The sequence below is a fragment of the Rhagoletis zephyria genome, unplaced genomic scaffold (assembly GCF_001687245.7).
Source record: "Rhagoletis zephyria isolate East Lansing unplaced genomic scaffold, Rhagoletis_zephyria_1.1 Rzeph_scaffold_00068, whole genome shotgun sequence".
In the NCBI taxonomy this organism is placed as follows: Eukaryota; Metazoa; Arthropoda; class Insecta; order Diptera; family Tephritidae; genus Rhagoletis; species Rhagoletis zephyria.
In genome coordinates this window covers 449,128-464,690 of record NW_016157152.1, presented here as the reverse complement: position 1 = coordinate 464,690, position 15,563 = coordinate 449,128, and the positions used below count along the sequence as shown (strand labels likewise).

General features: G+C 35.0%; 1 protein-coding gene across 9 annotated transcripts in view; it reads right to left on the bottom strand.

Moving 5' to 3' along the window:
* The window catches only part of LOC108371389 (syntaxin-binding protein 5-like), a 552,451-nt gene that overhangs the window by 144,027 nt on the left and 392,861 nt on the right, over positions 1–15,563 (bottom strand). For all 9 annotated transcript variants that reach the window (XM_017626982.1, XM_017626947.1, XM_017626939.1 and 6 more), the window contains one exon: positions 9,915–10,092. In XM_017626982.1, coding sequence (XP_017482471.1) covers positions 9,915–10,092 — 178 coding nt within the window. The remainder of the gene's footprint in view (positions 1–9,914; positions 10,093–15,563) is intronic.

The window sequence follows — 15,563 nt, the reverse complement described above, 5'->3', positions numbered from 1 at the left end:
TGATGCTTTTTTAATTTAAGCACACCGAATGCATAGGTACATATGTATGTATGTATACACTATACACTAATATTCTACATTAAGATGGAATTCATTTACTGAATAAAATGTGAGGAATAGGTAAATTAAATATGTTTTGCGTTTTTATAAATGTATTGAAATTAATTTGTTAATAAAAACGTGAGGAAATGGATATGTATATACACTTTTTACTGAATCAAAAAAATTATTAAACATGATAACAAAAACTTGGCGCTTTTGTTTTGGAAAAATTGGCTTTTTCCTGTGGCCTGATGCCACACTGGCTCAGTTGTCGCAAAAGTACACATTCATACACAAATTTTTACTTGAAAATAAGTGTGTAGTGGTTAATATGTATACGATGCCATCTCCGTACAGCTCACTTCACCTCGCCCAGCACGCTCGCGTGCTCGCAGTTTGCCCGCGACGTCGACTGCGTGCACCTCTGCTGTGCATCCCTAGCTTACACGGTAGCCGGACCAATGCTGAAGTTGCAGGATCATAGAAGAATATTACGCACGCTTGGCAGAGATCTCACAGGTGGAAATAAGACCATAGGTAAAACGCATTACATCGAAAGGGATTAGTATTCCATATGGAATCACAACGCTACTATTCTAGGCATATGTGTGAGGAGGATTCCGTTTTTTAGTCGTTTCGATTTAAACTAAAAATTTTTACTTTACAGACTGCTTTTGCTTTTAAACGCTATTTTTGAATTGGCCAACGCAAAAGATCTTATTAGGCGCCGCGAAGCAAGCGGACATTTGCTAGTGTATTCACATAAAATAAAAATCATTGAAATCGCCCAGTATTTTAAGTCTTTTCAGATTAGAGAAAATTCTTTCAATTTTATATACTTAACACAGTCCGACATGCAAATTTTCTCCGAGATAAGGCCAGCAGTTTCTAATAGATTTTGGGTCGCCAAATTTGTAAAAATGGAAACTTATATGTACATATGTTTGATTTTTAATAAAATACGGCAAATAGCGAAATCGGCTAAAAACGGCTAACTTTTTTTTGCAAAACGGCTAACACATTGGCTGCCGGCTAAATCAAATTTTCTGCGGCTGTTTTCTATCGTAACCGGCTAAATCTAGCCGAGTTTTAAAGTGATGTGAAAAATATTCATCACTAACATTTTAAAAACACAAAACTTGAAACAACAAAACTACAAAGCTTTTTACGTCAAACTTTAAATTGAGAAACTGACAAAAGAGAATAGACCGAATCTAGAAAAATCTATGATAAACAAGCAACCAAGGAAGAAGCACAAAAAGTGGTCCACCGACTCATCCTCTTCAAGGTTTTTTTTTGCAAAACGGCTAACACATCGGCTGCCGGCTAAATCAAATTTTCTGCGGCTGTTTTCTATCCACGTGGACCACTTTGGGAATCACTGGTCTATATCTAAAGTCCTTTTAATAAATATCTTTGAAAAATATTTAAAATAAGCACAGAAATCCCCAAAAATTTTCGTTCGTGTTTACTTGTACATTTTCTCAAGCAAAAAAATCATTCTCGGCAACAGCTTTGAATTTGGAGCGCTTTTCAACGAGGAATACTAGAAGTAGTAGTAATTTTATTTATTTTCTTCAGATCCTGAATTATACAAGTTTTGAGAAATTCAAACAAACTTTAAAATTTAAATTTAAATAAATAAAAGATCATAGACAATAACAATAAATGTTGTGTGTCTGCATTGCACTTAGAGCTATATATATATATATATTTTTTTTTTAAGAAAACTCATTTACAATCAGCTCTCTATATTTAAGGCAATTACTTATATAAATATGCAGTGAACGATAGTTACCATCATTAAGAATATTTAAAACTCTTGACAGGTCCAACACTTTCTCACCAAAACAATCGAAATGAATATTTTGGTATATAGGACATTCCCCAATGAAATGATAGGTGTCTTAAACAGCTCTAAAATTGCAAATAGAGCAGGTCTTAGTAGAAATATTTTTAAAGGATCTTGCATTAAGATTAAGTAAGCCACCTCTTGCGCGAAAAATAAGACTTGTAGCATACGCAGTATAGTCATCATTAAAGTAGGTAGGGCCTATAGGTATTAGGTCCGGGTAAAGGTCATGCGTTTGGGACTGGTGTGCTCTTTCAGTGAAGTTCGCAAACTCTATTTGGATCAGCTTTTCTAATATTAAAGGAATGTTCTTTTTAAGCGGAGCAGGGGAGAAATCCGGTTCCATATTAACACTTTCATAAATATTGTACCACTTTTTAGTCCAGTACAAACCTTGTCGCACTGTCTCTGTCTGTTAGACGGCAGACTAAAACAGCGCCCAATAAAGAACATATGGGCACGTAAGGTGTGGAAAAATTTAAGGCATAACCCGGTTTCCAGGTGCAGCATATAGTTTGGGGTATTAGAGGGAAGAAGAAACGCAGGAGTTTCTCTAGGGGTTCAAACGTATCAATACCCCAGATTTGTGCACCATACAGCATAATGGACCGCCGCAGCATCGAAAATTTTCATCTTCTTTGAGATAGAGATACGAGGGTGGTTTATATATTTGATCCATGTGGCGTTTACCGCAGTTTTGGCCTCAACTAGTTTTGCGTCTAAATAAGTGCTTCCCAAAAGTAAGTTTGTAGTTTAAAAGTAAACCCAAATACTTATACTCATTGACAATATCAATAACTTCATTTCCTAAATTCCAACGATATCCAGAAGGAATTCTACTGCATTCCCTAAAAACTAAAATTTTAGATTTGGTGAGGCTAACCTTCAGCCCCCACTGCGTACTGTAAACGTGAAGCTCGTCTATCATTTTTTGTAAATGTAATGCAGAATCTGCTAAAAGCACAATATCGTCGGCGTACATCAGAACTTTTACTATTGTGTCACAAACTTTCACTCCGCAGGGGAGGCTGTCACTTAAATCATTAAGATATCAACAAACCAACCTTGACGTACACCTTGATTAACAAAAATCGGGTCGGAAAACTCCCCATCTAACCACACCCGACTAGTTGTATCATCATATCGAGCCCTAACCGCCAAAATAACCTAAGCGACATTTTTTTCAAAATTTTCTTTTTGATGCAGAAATATTCCTAGAGCATCTAGATGCATTTCTGCATCAAAAAGAACATTTTGAAAAAAATTTCGCTTACGTTATTTTGGCGGTTAGGGCTCGATATATTAATCGTATAACCTCTACAATATGGCTGGAGAGACCGAGACAGGCTAGCTTGTAGAAAAGCATACCGCGAGAAATTGTGTCAAAAGCACATGAAAAGTCGACGAAGAAAGCACGAGGAATAGTATTTAGTTATAATACATACGTATGTACATTTTATTGCTGAATTGAGTTAAGAGTGCCACACTTTTTTCAGATGGATGATGGAAATATTTTGAATTTTGAGCATGGAAGAAGATGTTCACTTTAACATTTAAAATCATTTTAAGAACTGGCTAAAAAATTGGCTGGTGGCAAAAATAAATTTCGATGGCAAAACAAGAAGGCGGTGGCTAAATCAAGCTACCAAATGGCTAACACGGCAACACTGCTAGTGAGCAAACCTTTAATTACACTGCATCACAAATTTTAATTTGGTTTTTGTTCTCCAGACGCCACTACCCAATTTCTGCGTAGAATTGCTCGGTGATTCCGAAAATAGAGTTCATTTTTTTTCTATGGATACATTTTCGAGATATTTGCAATTTACCGTTATTCAACTTAAAACAAAAAGTGGTTCCACTTAATCACGTATATCTTACGAACCACTTTAACAATCTGAAAAGGAGGTACGTCAAATCAAAGCAAATAAACTTCTCCATAAACCATATTTACATCACGTTCCGATAAGACTGATAGTTTCTGATAAACTAATTAATCATTCCAGTTTTTTTTTTTATTTTTTAACGAAAAAATTAAAAAAAATCAAACTTTAACAGAAGAAAAATTTAAAAAATAACAGGTTCTGTGCCAAATGTTTGCAAAATGTTTACAAAAATCAAGTTACTACTGAAGAAAATCGATGGATAAATAAGAAATAATGAGTGGTCAAATGAAAATGCGCAAAGATTTTTTATATGAAACTAGCACTTACCCGTGGCGTTGCCCACGTACGTATCTGTATTCGAATGAAATATAACTGTTTGATTCTCCAACGATATAAAAAATGATTTATTAAAGCTCTTTTAATGCAATAAAATTAAATTCCAAAGTAGAAAAAACAAACCGTTAGGTTTTGACTATAACTGAAAACACACACAAACAAAAAGTCCAAAGATAAAGTAAGAGGGAGGTACATTTTGAGTTATTGTAAACTTCTGTAAATACAACATTCCGAGTTTCTTTTCCATTCCCAGGAATTAGTAATGTTTGATTCTGCGGGGCACCAGTTCGCGACAGCGCAACATATAGCTGGCCGTGAGAAAAGACTTCGCTCCGGAGATCAACTCCAATAGTATTAAAAGTTTGCCCTTGTGACTTGTTAATAGTAATTGCGAAGCATGTTCTGACAGGGAACTGTACTCTTTTGAAACTAAAAGGTAAATTTGTTGGTATCATTGGTATCCTCGGGATCATAGTGATTTCACCTGCTGCAGGCCCGGTTAAAATCTTCGCTTGAATAATATTAGGCATAAAACGCGTAATTTTGAGTCGTGTGCCATTGCATAAACAGGGAGGCTTAAGATTTCGCAAAAGTATTATTGGCGTACCAATTTTAAGGTTTAATTCATTCGGAGGTAGTCCCGGGGGGTTAAGAGAGTTGAGAAACTCCGTTGGGTAGTGAACAATATCTTCTTGATCTGTCACTGAGTCCAAAGACTTATATACTTTATATTCTGTTGAGACTCTCTGCGAAATTGCCTTGTTAATCTCGTCTGCGGCAGAGTTCGTTGAAGTGACGATAGCTCGCTCGCATAGCCAGCTGGAGTGTTTGTGCTGCAAATAATTCATATCTGGATATACATGATCAATAAGTTGCTCAATCGTTGTAACACAGTTTCCCATAACATCCGTAATGGTAATATAACCGTCGCGAGTTATGGATGTGGAGCCGTTGCCTATTTTTAGTAGGTATTCAGCAAACTGATTTGAACGACCATCTCTACTAAGCTGAACTCGCATATTGGTAGACAATTTTAATTTTTGTGTATGTGACCATACTTCAGACTTTTTAAAGCACGCGTTCACAATATCTGCTCGTGTGCCCTTAGGGACCACCGGTAATGTTTGCCTAAAATCTCCTGTGAATACAAAAGTAACTCCACCCATTACCGCCGGAGAAGATCTTAAATCTTTAAGTGTTGTATTCACGGCATCGATATGACACTTATGTGACATTGTACACTCATCCCATATTATTAGCGATGCTTTCTGGAACACAACAGCGGCGGCACTATTTTTTTTATCGAACATATACAGGGTTGTTCTGGTGAAAAATTAAGAGGTAGCTTGAACGCGGAGTGAGCAGTCTTCCCCCACATAGAAGAGTAGCAGCAATGCCAGAAGAGGCTACAGCAACAGCAATTTTGGCTTCGCTACGAACTTTAGCCAAAAGTAGTGAAGTAACGAACGTCTTGCCTGTTCCTCCAGGTGCGTCTATAAAAAAAACATATCCTGTGTTATTTTTTACGCTAGATATCATCTTATCATATACATATTAATAACTGCTCTGATGTTAGCTTTGGTTCATTTTCGAATAAAAATTGCTGTAGCTGATTACACTCTTCATCTGTACGAAAAACGATCTACCAATGCTCGTCAATGAGCGAAACAGAAATCGTTTTGTTTGCACTCTTTTTTCTTTGCAAAGTTTGTGTCTTTGGACGAATCATTCGTGAAATGTTTCGTTTGATTTGAACTCTGTGTATGGACATACTTGGATACATACATACATATAATTACCCTCCAGTACTGCTGGAGTCAATCGCTACTTTTGAACCGCTACTGCACCGACTCCTAGGTAAGTAGCTACTCTATTAACCCGTGGTAGTGCACATGGTAGTGCAGAGTCGAACCAGTCGTAAGCAGAATAGCGAAAAACTACGACAGAGGGCGCCCATAAATCACGCAAGTGACTACTTTAGTAACTCCAGGTAGTGCAGAGAGAGCCGATGGTGACTACCGCCTAGGACATTGCCTTGTAAAAGTAATCGATGAAATACACTGCAAGTAGTCGGTCGGTAATTGACGGTGTTTATCAGGGAGCTACCCATTCAGCAGTCCTGTAGTCACTCCCCCGTACTGCAGGGTAGTTTGTTGTGTCAACCACATACTGCCATGACTTCGAAGCGATGCTTTGCCTTTCGGTTATGAATGTGTTCACACATACATATGTATGTATTTAGCATGTTCAATCAGTGATCGCTGTTTAGCTCAAATACGTTTATGTGTGTATGTATGTGGTATAGCGCAGTCACGTCGCTCATACACATCTCTTTTGCCTTTGTGAGCTCGTGTTTGATCGGCACTGATGTACAGATTTTTCGCGTAGCTATGCGCTGTATTTGGCAACCAAATAGGCTTATGCTTGTACGTCTTTGTAATTTTTTGTAACTTTACACCCAAAAAAAGGGTGCTTATCTTCCAAGAATAAAAAAATATAAGTATGCCACTCTGCGTCTTTTTACAAATGCTTCGTTTACAAAAAAAAATATTAAAATCGGTTTAGTACTTTGAGAAATAAGTCGTTACAAACGTACTCCATATAATCAATTTTATATAATAGTATAGATATAGATTAATAAGGACTAATCAATCAACTACATTAAAATTTTGAAATAAAATTTTCGAGGGATTTTTTTGTGTGTCAAGGCTATTTTTGGCGATTTTTTTTCGGAAATGGCTCTTATCTTTTTAAACAATCTGGACACCCTGACTATACTAACGATATGTATATATAGTATATACACACATATAGATGCGTAGCACCTAAAAACAAGACTACGTGCCCAGAAAAGCTTGGTTTCTTTGGTAAGCACTTCGATTTTTGTATCGATGGAGTAACAAATTACAATACGCCTCAAGACGAAATCTTAGAGATACATCAGTTAACTTCAAGTCTACATATTGCATTACTTTAACTGGGTATGTCATTAGAGGTAAGAAAATAAGTGTACAATTTCTTACCCACCGCACTGCATGAATGGGTAAGCTTATAAATGTAAAATATCGTCTTGAGGCGTATTGTAAGGCGTTACTACATCGATACAAAAATCGAAGTGCTTACCAAAGAAGCAAAGGCTTTAGTGGGTGACTTCAATTTTAAGTAGAACCAATATTGGTGTGGAAAAGTAAAAGCGCATTGATGGAAGCAGGCGGCAGTTAATTTCTTGAACAGTCTCCTATGTTATACATGTTACTTCATTCTATGTTGGAGCTTACAAAAAACCAGTCGAACCGTGCAGAGTGTGGTTCTGAAAAGAATGCCTTTTTAGGTACTATCTTCTTCACGAGAAATTAGAAGTACATTTCATTTCTGTATGAAAAGCTAGTAAATATCTGCGTTGAAAAGTAATCGCATCTTTTTCACCATAATGGAAGGATAAAAATCTGTAGGTCGTGAAAACTTCACTGCTAAAGTCAGCATTTTGTGATGTCTTGACTTCGACAAATACTTAAATCCGAACAAGAATAAAAACTCTACAAAGCTCTCCAAACCAACAACGAAGTTCTGACGATTTTTAAAACTACTCATCACAGGCAAATTCTTGTCAACGATAAGTGAACTAATGGAAGATGCGCTGAACGATATCTCTAAGTGGGCTAACCAGAATGGATTGGGGGTTAACCTCTACAAGACAGAACTGGTATTGTTCACTAGGAAAACAAAATAAGCCGCTTTTTCTCTGCCGAAATTATGGAAACTACTTTTAATCTCTCCTCCGAGGCAAAGTAGCTCCGAATCATACTGGACTCCAAGTTTAATTGGAAAGGAATGAAGAGGATAGAGCTAATAAATTTCTAGCAGCATACTACACGCGCAAAAGGACATTTGGAAAGCAATGGGGACTATGGAATGTAAACCACAGACATCAGACAAAGCGAGGACTCTCGACAAAGAGAGTAAAAGCAAAATAATAGGAAAAGTGAAAAGACTGCATATTTTCACCCATGGTACGCCCGCAAGGAGCGCGCACAGACTCATAGAGGCAGCTAATTTCGTGCATGCAGCAATACTGAATGAAATAAAAAGGGACCGAGCCGCTGACATATCTAGAAGAAACCAGCACTGATTACATTACGCCTATTTAGGATTCCAATACTAAGGTACCTATTAGACTCCAGACCAAAGAAGAATTAGATGCAGCCATGCAGAGATGGTACATATAGATACCATTGGCACTGTGTCTACCCACCTCTTTAAGTAAGTATGATTCTCGGCCTGGGGATTGCATCTCGCACAATGCTTCAGGAGTTTTTCGCGGACTCTGCATACTTACAATCATGCAGAGATGGTAAATGATTATTACCATGGGCCACAGTGCCTACCCACAATTTCTTGTTCGAATAAATATTTTTTTATAAATAAATACATGCAAACATCCTGGTCTGCCCTCTCACTGAGTTATTCAGGTGTGTCCCCTTACTTAGCAATATTGAAGAGAATGAGTCGGTTGATAAGATGGCCACATACGGGCCAGAGATTCCAATAGGAGAAGGCGATAGCTCCGTTGTACCACCCATTTTGAGATCACGTTGAGAAAATTTATGCATACACCGTGGTCGTGACTAACGGAAAGGCTGTGAGGAACGTACTAAAACTCAATAGGTCAAAGGACGTTATAGCGAATACTAGCAAGTAGTCTCTGCGGAAGTTGCCGTTATGAGGATGAGGAAGAGTCAATTGACCACTTTCTGTGTCGATATCCAGGTCTACAGTCGAAGCGCCTCAAGCACTTGGACTCACGCTTCTTCCACAGTCTGGTCGAGATAGAGAAGGTGGAACTGTTTGATATCCTTGGCCCCATTAGGGATACTAGAATAATGACTTGGAAGTACCTAGCGTCACTCTCGGTTATGGGTACGTGTTTCCCCTGACAGTCGCTTGAAGAGGGCACTCACAATGGAAAATTCTGTTTCCGAGTGAAAGTATGGAATATTCCACACTCTCCTAACCTAACATTACCAAATACACCAGAAAAACTATCTATAAACTACTGGTATTTATGTCGGTTTATACGCAGTCCCTTTTGGTAGGGATGTGTGACGCGTATGAAATTTAAAAATATATGAATACAATTTGAAGCCAATTTAATCGTGTCTTCCTGCCTTAAAAGTAATTCTTATTTGACACTTTACTAGCAACTTTACTAGCCTATAGTATATAGAAATATATCAATAGTTCTCGGCCATGGCAAAGCCTTCAGATGGTATATGATCCAACCAATTGGCAAATACTTAAACCCAAAATGCCAAAAAAATCACGAATGTCGGTAATTTGCAAATTTGGTAGAATTTTCCGAAACAACAAACACATCTCTGCATTTCAAATTGAGATGAGTAAAAATTTCGTACATTTATATAATTTCAAAAGTTAGCCTCAACATTATCAACTCTGTTTTATTTTGCCTACGCGGGAATTGGATGTTATATTATCTACGATTCTCTGCGTGCATGCGAACCGAACATTAAATTAAAGAAATTATAATGTATATGTTCACACATTCGCTAAATAAACTAACATTCAAAAATGTATCAGGGAACAAAGCTATTTTTTAACTTCGATTACAAATACAAAATAAATAAAAATTATTATATTAATGACTATAATTACGTGAGATGTATGCGCGTCTATGGGCAATGTATACGTATGTATGTAAGTAAATAAATGAAATACGAATAAAATTCAGAAACAGAAAAAAATGTAAGATGTGGCCAAATAAGGGAACTGGCTCCACTTACCTGATCAGAACTGGGTGATCGACTTTGTTCTTCTTTATTTTCAATGCGCTTCGGACTCTTAGGATTCCTGGAGTATGGATCATTGGCCCCGTACAAATCAGGGCACGCCACACTTAGTAAACAAATTTTTTGTACAATGTCAATTACAACAAGTCCATATTCCGTTCCATATGCCATACTGGAATTGAGCGAGAGCATGTATTTATTTTAAGTATTGCATCTTTATTTACTAACTACACAGGTTTACAAATAATTCATGCAATGTCGTCGCTGAGTCTGAAAATCCATTTTTTTTTTTTTTTTGTTGAAGATACGGGTTTTTCTTTAATTCTTCGGAATAAAGCAACAAGTCGTAATTGCCCAGAAAAAATATTGAACCCGGATGAGAAGTGTATTTGTATCATATACAGTAAAGAGCAAAACTGTAACATGGTGTAACACTTTTTAATTCACCCACCGCTATGTTTCCAAGTTCTAACGACTTTCATCCTTTTGTTGTATATTCTTGTTGGTACATCCCTACTCCCTCTCTCATAACGATTTGAAGTCAATACAACAACAATAAAAAAACCAGCAGACAAAAATGTAAATTAGGACAAATGTTACAGTTTTGCACTCACTCTCAGTTTTCCATTTTACAGTTATTTTTCACTTAGTTGGAAGTCAGATGACTTTTTTCTGTATTGTAATTTATTGAAGAAGTAATCACCAGTAAATAATATAGTTAATCAGGAACCATAAATGTAAATAATAGATTTACTGTGGAAAGGCGGGACCGCAGGAAAGTGGCAAAAAATTGTGGAGTTTGCTACTTGAAAATATTTAGATTGATAAAAAATATAACCTAAAGTGTTCCCAAGGGCAAAGGAAGTCTATCAAAAAATATTACGGTCCAATATCTTGTGAACTTAGCAGCAAGTAGCGATGCAGCCACTATTACAGAAGCGCTTAAGGTATTAAACTTTAATGCAAATCAGTAGACAGCGAGGCGACGAATTGCCAAATTGGCGCAAAGGCATCTTAAATGAAGAAAAAAGCTAATTTGACCAAAATATATGTGCGAGAGTGGTAGCATTTTGCTGTGTCGCCCGAGAAGCGAACCGTTGCCTATTGCGATATGTTAGGCCTTTCAGGATGCAATAAAAAACATATTTTTAAGTTTCAATTGAAGGTTATTTGGTCTGGCAAGATTCAATTAATTGCTTTCAATCAGATGGCCGGGCATGGTATTGGATCAAAGACCCAAATTAAGCCCATGCGCAACATGTGAGGCAAACTGTGAATCACAGTGGTCGGTCAATAATAGTTTGGGGTTGTATTTAAACAATTTTGTTGGTCCGTTAGTACGCATTATGCGTAAGGAACAGTATCTGTTCATATTTCAACAAAATTTGCAAGATGTAGTCGAAAAATGAGAGCTTCTGCTGAAAAATCACCCAAAACATACTGCATATGTTCGCAAAGACTGGATACAAAATAAAAAAATTGCTAATTTGAAATTACCTCCACAATCCGCGGACATAAATCTCATCGAGAATTTGCGAAATCAACTAGAAGCACAGCTTATTAAGTATCCAAGTCCGTATAATCGAGTACATGAGCTGTGAAAGCAAACTAAGGATATATGGAGGATATACCTCCAGAAGTTTTACAGAGATAAAAATAAGGTATGCCAAATCGCACCCAGAAACTAAAACAAGCAAAAGGGTACTGAACATTGTGTTAGTAGTTCTTTTTTCTCGTTAAAATTGTTAAAAAGTTCTTCAAAATATATGAGTGCAAAACTGTAACATCTGCCTTAATTTACATTTTTCTCTGCCGGTTTTATTATTGTTGTTGGATTGACTTCAAATCATTATGAGAGAGGAAGTACAGGTGTACGAATAATAACATACAACAAAAGTATGAATGTCGTTAGAACTTGGAAAGATAGTGATGACTGAAGTAAAAAGTGTTACACCATGTTACAGTTTTTCCCGTCGCCGTACATATGTAATACACTTCTATATTGGCAATAAGCTAACTTCTCAGAGTGTAAAGGCTGGTTTTCACTATGTCAAATTCAGTGGCATTTGTCGTCAAATAANACAAATGTTACAGTTTTGCACTCACTCTCAGTTTTCCATTTTACAGTTATTTTTCACTTAGTTGGAAGTCAGATGACTTTTTTCTGTATTGTAATTTATTGAAGAAGTAATCACCAGTAAATAATATAGTTAATCAGGAACCATAAATGTAAATAATAGANCTGTCAGTTTTAGGCCCATAATATCATCGGTAAAGGTATGGATAAAGGAAATAAAGTTGTGTCAAAAAATTTCGCCAAATTTTGGCGTCAAAATATGGCATAGTACCGTTTTTGTGAATGTATTGTGTACATGACTGCCGTTTTTGTGTATGTGTTGTGTTATTTATAAACGTATGTGTTCCTTTCCGTTCGTACATACGTGTTCATTGATATATCTGTACTGTAATGTTTTCGGACGGTACTAGCTCTTACTGCCAATATAGGAGTATTACACATATGATTTGTATATAATAACTGTTGCTATTGTAAACAAGTTAGCTACCATATCAAACCAATATTTTTTATTCAAAAGTAGGATTAATGTATTCTACTCATACCAAATTTAAGCAAAATCCATTGAACAGAACGGTAAATAAATTCTTTTTTAATTCGAAGTTTAAAAATCGTTTATGCAATTAAAAATTAAAATTTTGCAAAACCGCTTTAGGGCCAAATTTTTACCGTAAGATTATTATCATTACTTGCAAATAGAGAGGCGCGTGAGTGATTTTGGCTCAAGTTCACGCACGGTCATGTTGACGATTTTGTAAATCACCTTGTTTTTTAATCACGCACGCTCACTTACGCTTTTTCACGGACATTTTTTTTTTTCAAATTGAAGTTTTATTTATATAAATAGAATTTCATATAAATATTGTTACAAAAGCTTCGCCAAACGCCTTGCCTAGGATGAATGCGCTATTATATTTTTCAGATATTCAGACTATTCTGAATTGTAGAGAAATTTTAAAGAATTCGTAAAGATCTCATCCGATTTTTTGCCGAATTTTCTAAAATTAAATAAACTGTGCACACTTCGATTATTTTACGAAATTTCGGAAGAAAATCGGCAAAGCAATGAAAATAATGCTGCTATGTGAAGAATTTTTTCAGAATTTCCTTTATTTTTCGTACAGCAATTTCTTTATGAGTTCGTGTCAACTCCTTCATATAATTTTCTTTGAAGATTCGTAAAAAAATCGTTACAGAAATGNCGAAATTTCGGAAGAAAATCGGCAAAGCAATGAAAATAATGCTGCTATGTGAAGAATTTTTTCAGAATTTCCTTTATTTTTCGTACAGCAATTTCTTTATGAGTTCGTGTCAACTCCTTCATATAATTTTCTTTGAAGATTCGTAAAAAAATCGTTACAGAAATGAGATACTCCTAAAGATTTCGTTAAGATTACGGGAACTTTGGTTTGCAGGGTATGTGTTACGAGTATAGAAAGGAATTCAAAACAATAATCATTCAATGTAATTTTAAAATTACATTAGCTCATACTTTTGTTTGAAATTCATATTTTTGCAAGGTCTTCACCAAGCATTCGTGTCCGTCTTTCTTCTAGAATTCTGCCTGACACAAACAAAAACTTTTTCAATAGTTGCTGAGGTAGATGGTATGTGTAAAATTTGCCTTGAAAAGCTTCTAAGAAGTGGAAAATCTTTAGCTTTCTCCAAAAATTTTAAAACATCGTCACAACTTTTGTTTTCTGATTTTTTAAAATAAATCTGTATTTCCGCATTAATGTCTTCAAAAACTGTTTCTGCAGATTCATCTGTTGTACCTTTGAATTCGTCAGAAGTGTACACAGTAAATAAGTTAAACAGTAGTAGTTTACGATTGTATTTTGGTTGAAAATACACATATACATATGTATACATACATACGAGCCCTAAACGTCAAAAAGATGTAAGCCACATTTTCTAAATTTTTTTTTATTTTGATGCAGAAATGCATCTATATGCTCTAGGAACATTTCTGGATCAAAAATAATTTTGAAAAAAAATGTATTTATACATCATACGAGCCCTAAACATCAAAAAGATGTAAGCGACATTTTCACGTATTTTTGATTTTGATGCAGAAATGCATCTAGATGCTCTAGGAACATTTCTGCATCAAAAATAATTTTGAAAAAAGGCGTGTGTAGCACCGTAAATACACATGATATAAGTGAAACTTCTTAAAAAGGTGTGGGTATTTGGTACTCATGCAATTTGATGTGTAAACATACAGTGACTCAAACAAATGACCACGTGTTATTTTTCTTCAAATATTCGTTGTTTTTCGAGCTAAATTTTTTTGTTATTTTTATATAAAAATATCGTATAAGCTTTAACCAAAACCGTGTAAATCACAGTTTCAAACTTTATACAAAATTTATGAAAATTAAACAAAATTTCAACTTTTTTTCATATAAGTATGAATTTCTTATGAAATAATACGCGGGAGACCGTCGGCAATAACATTTCTAAAAATTTGCCTCGAAAAAAAAAAAATTATCAAAAATCAACGCAACTTTTTAGCCATTTGAAACTTGCACTTCATTAGACATATATCGTGTACATAAATTTAAAAATTACCGCAGTTTAAAAGTTTTTAGAGTTTTGTTAGTTTTAATTTATTTTTAATAACTTGAGTGGAATTCCAAAATTTTCCAAACTATCAAAACTTTGTGAATTTGAGAAATTTTAGTAAACCCCAATAATTCAATATAATGATGAATACTAGATTTCTAGAAATTTTTTATTTTTCAAAAATTCTGAGAATTGTAGGAATTCTAACAAAATTTTTTTAAGTGAAAGTGTCGAATATACAAAATTGATCAAACGAAATTAAAAGTTTTCGAATGTTGAAAACATTTTCATATTTTGTCTTTTTTGAAAATTTAAAAAATTTTCGTAATTCTTGAAGATTAAACAAATTTTTGGACGTTAATGTTTTCAAAATTTTCAAAAAATTTAAAATTCTCAAACTTTGTTATATCAATACAAAATTTTAAAAAGTCCAGAAAAGTGGAACAATTTTGCAATTTTTCAAAAATGTTAATATCTTTTAGAATTCTAAGAATTTTCTATTTTTTACGCACAAGTACATGAACATAAGAATTTTTCGACAATTTGTGATGTTTCACATTTTTACATTTTAGGATGGATTTTAGGATAAAATTCTCAAAATTTTGGAAAATATAGAAAATTTCTAAAATCTAAATAATTTTGTACATTTCAAAATATTCTCGTCAATGTTATTGTGGCTTATTAACATTTTATTTTTAATATTTTTATTGAGCTTTATACCACGATTGTTTTATTAGGAAAAATTTAAAAAGCAACAAAGTCTAAGCGGTAGAAGTTATAGCAGTTATTTCGGAGATCACCACATCTCTTCGTCAGACTTCTTTTTTCTAGAATTCAGCAGGGATCGAACCTGCGTAATCGATGTTCAAAGTCAGAAGCGTTAACCACTGAGCTATGTACATCCCGTAAACTCTTGTTGCTAATTCATTTTCCTTATTCAACCAACTACTATCAAGTGCAGCTGATTTGCCGCTATTTAAACTCGACAGCGTGGTTGTTGT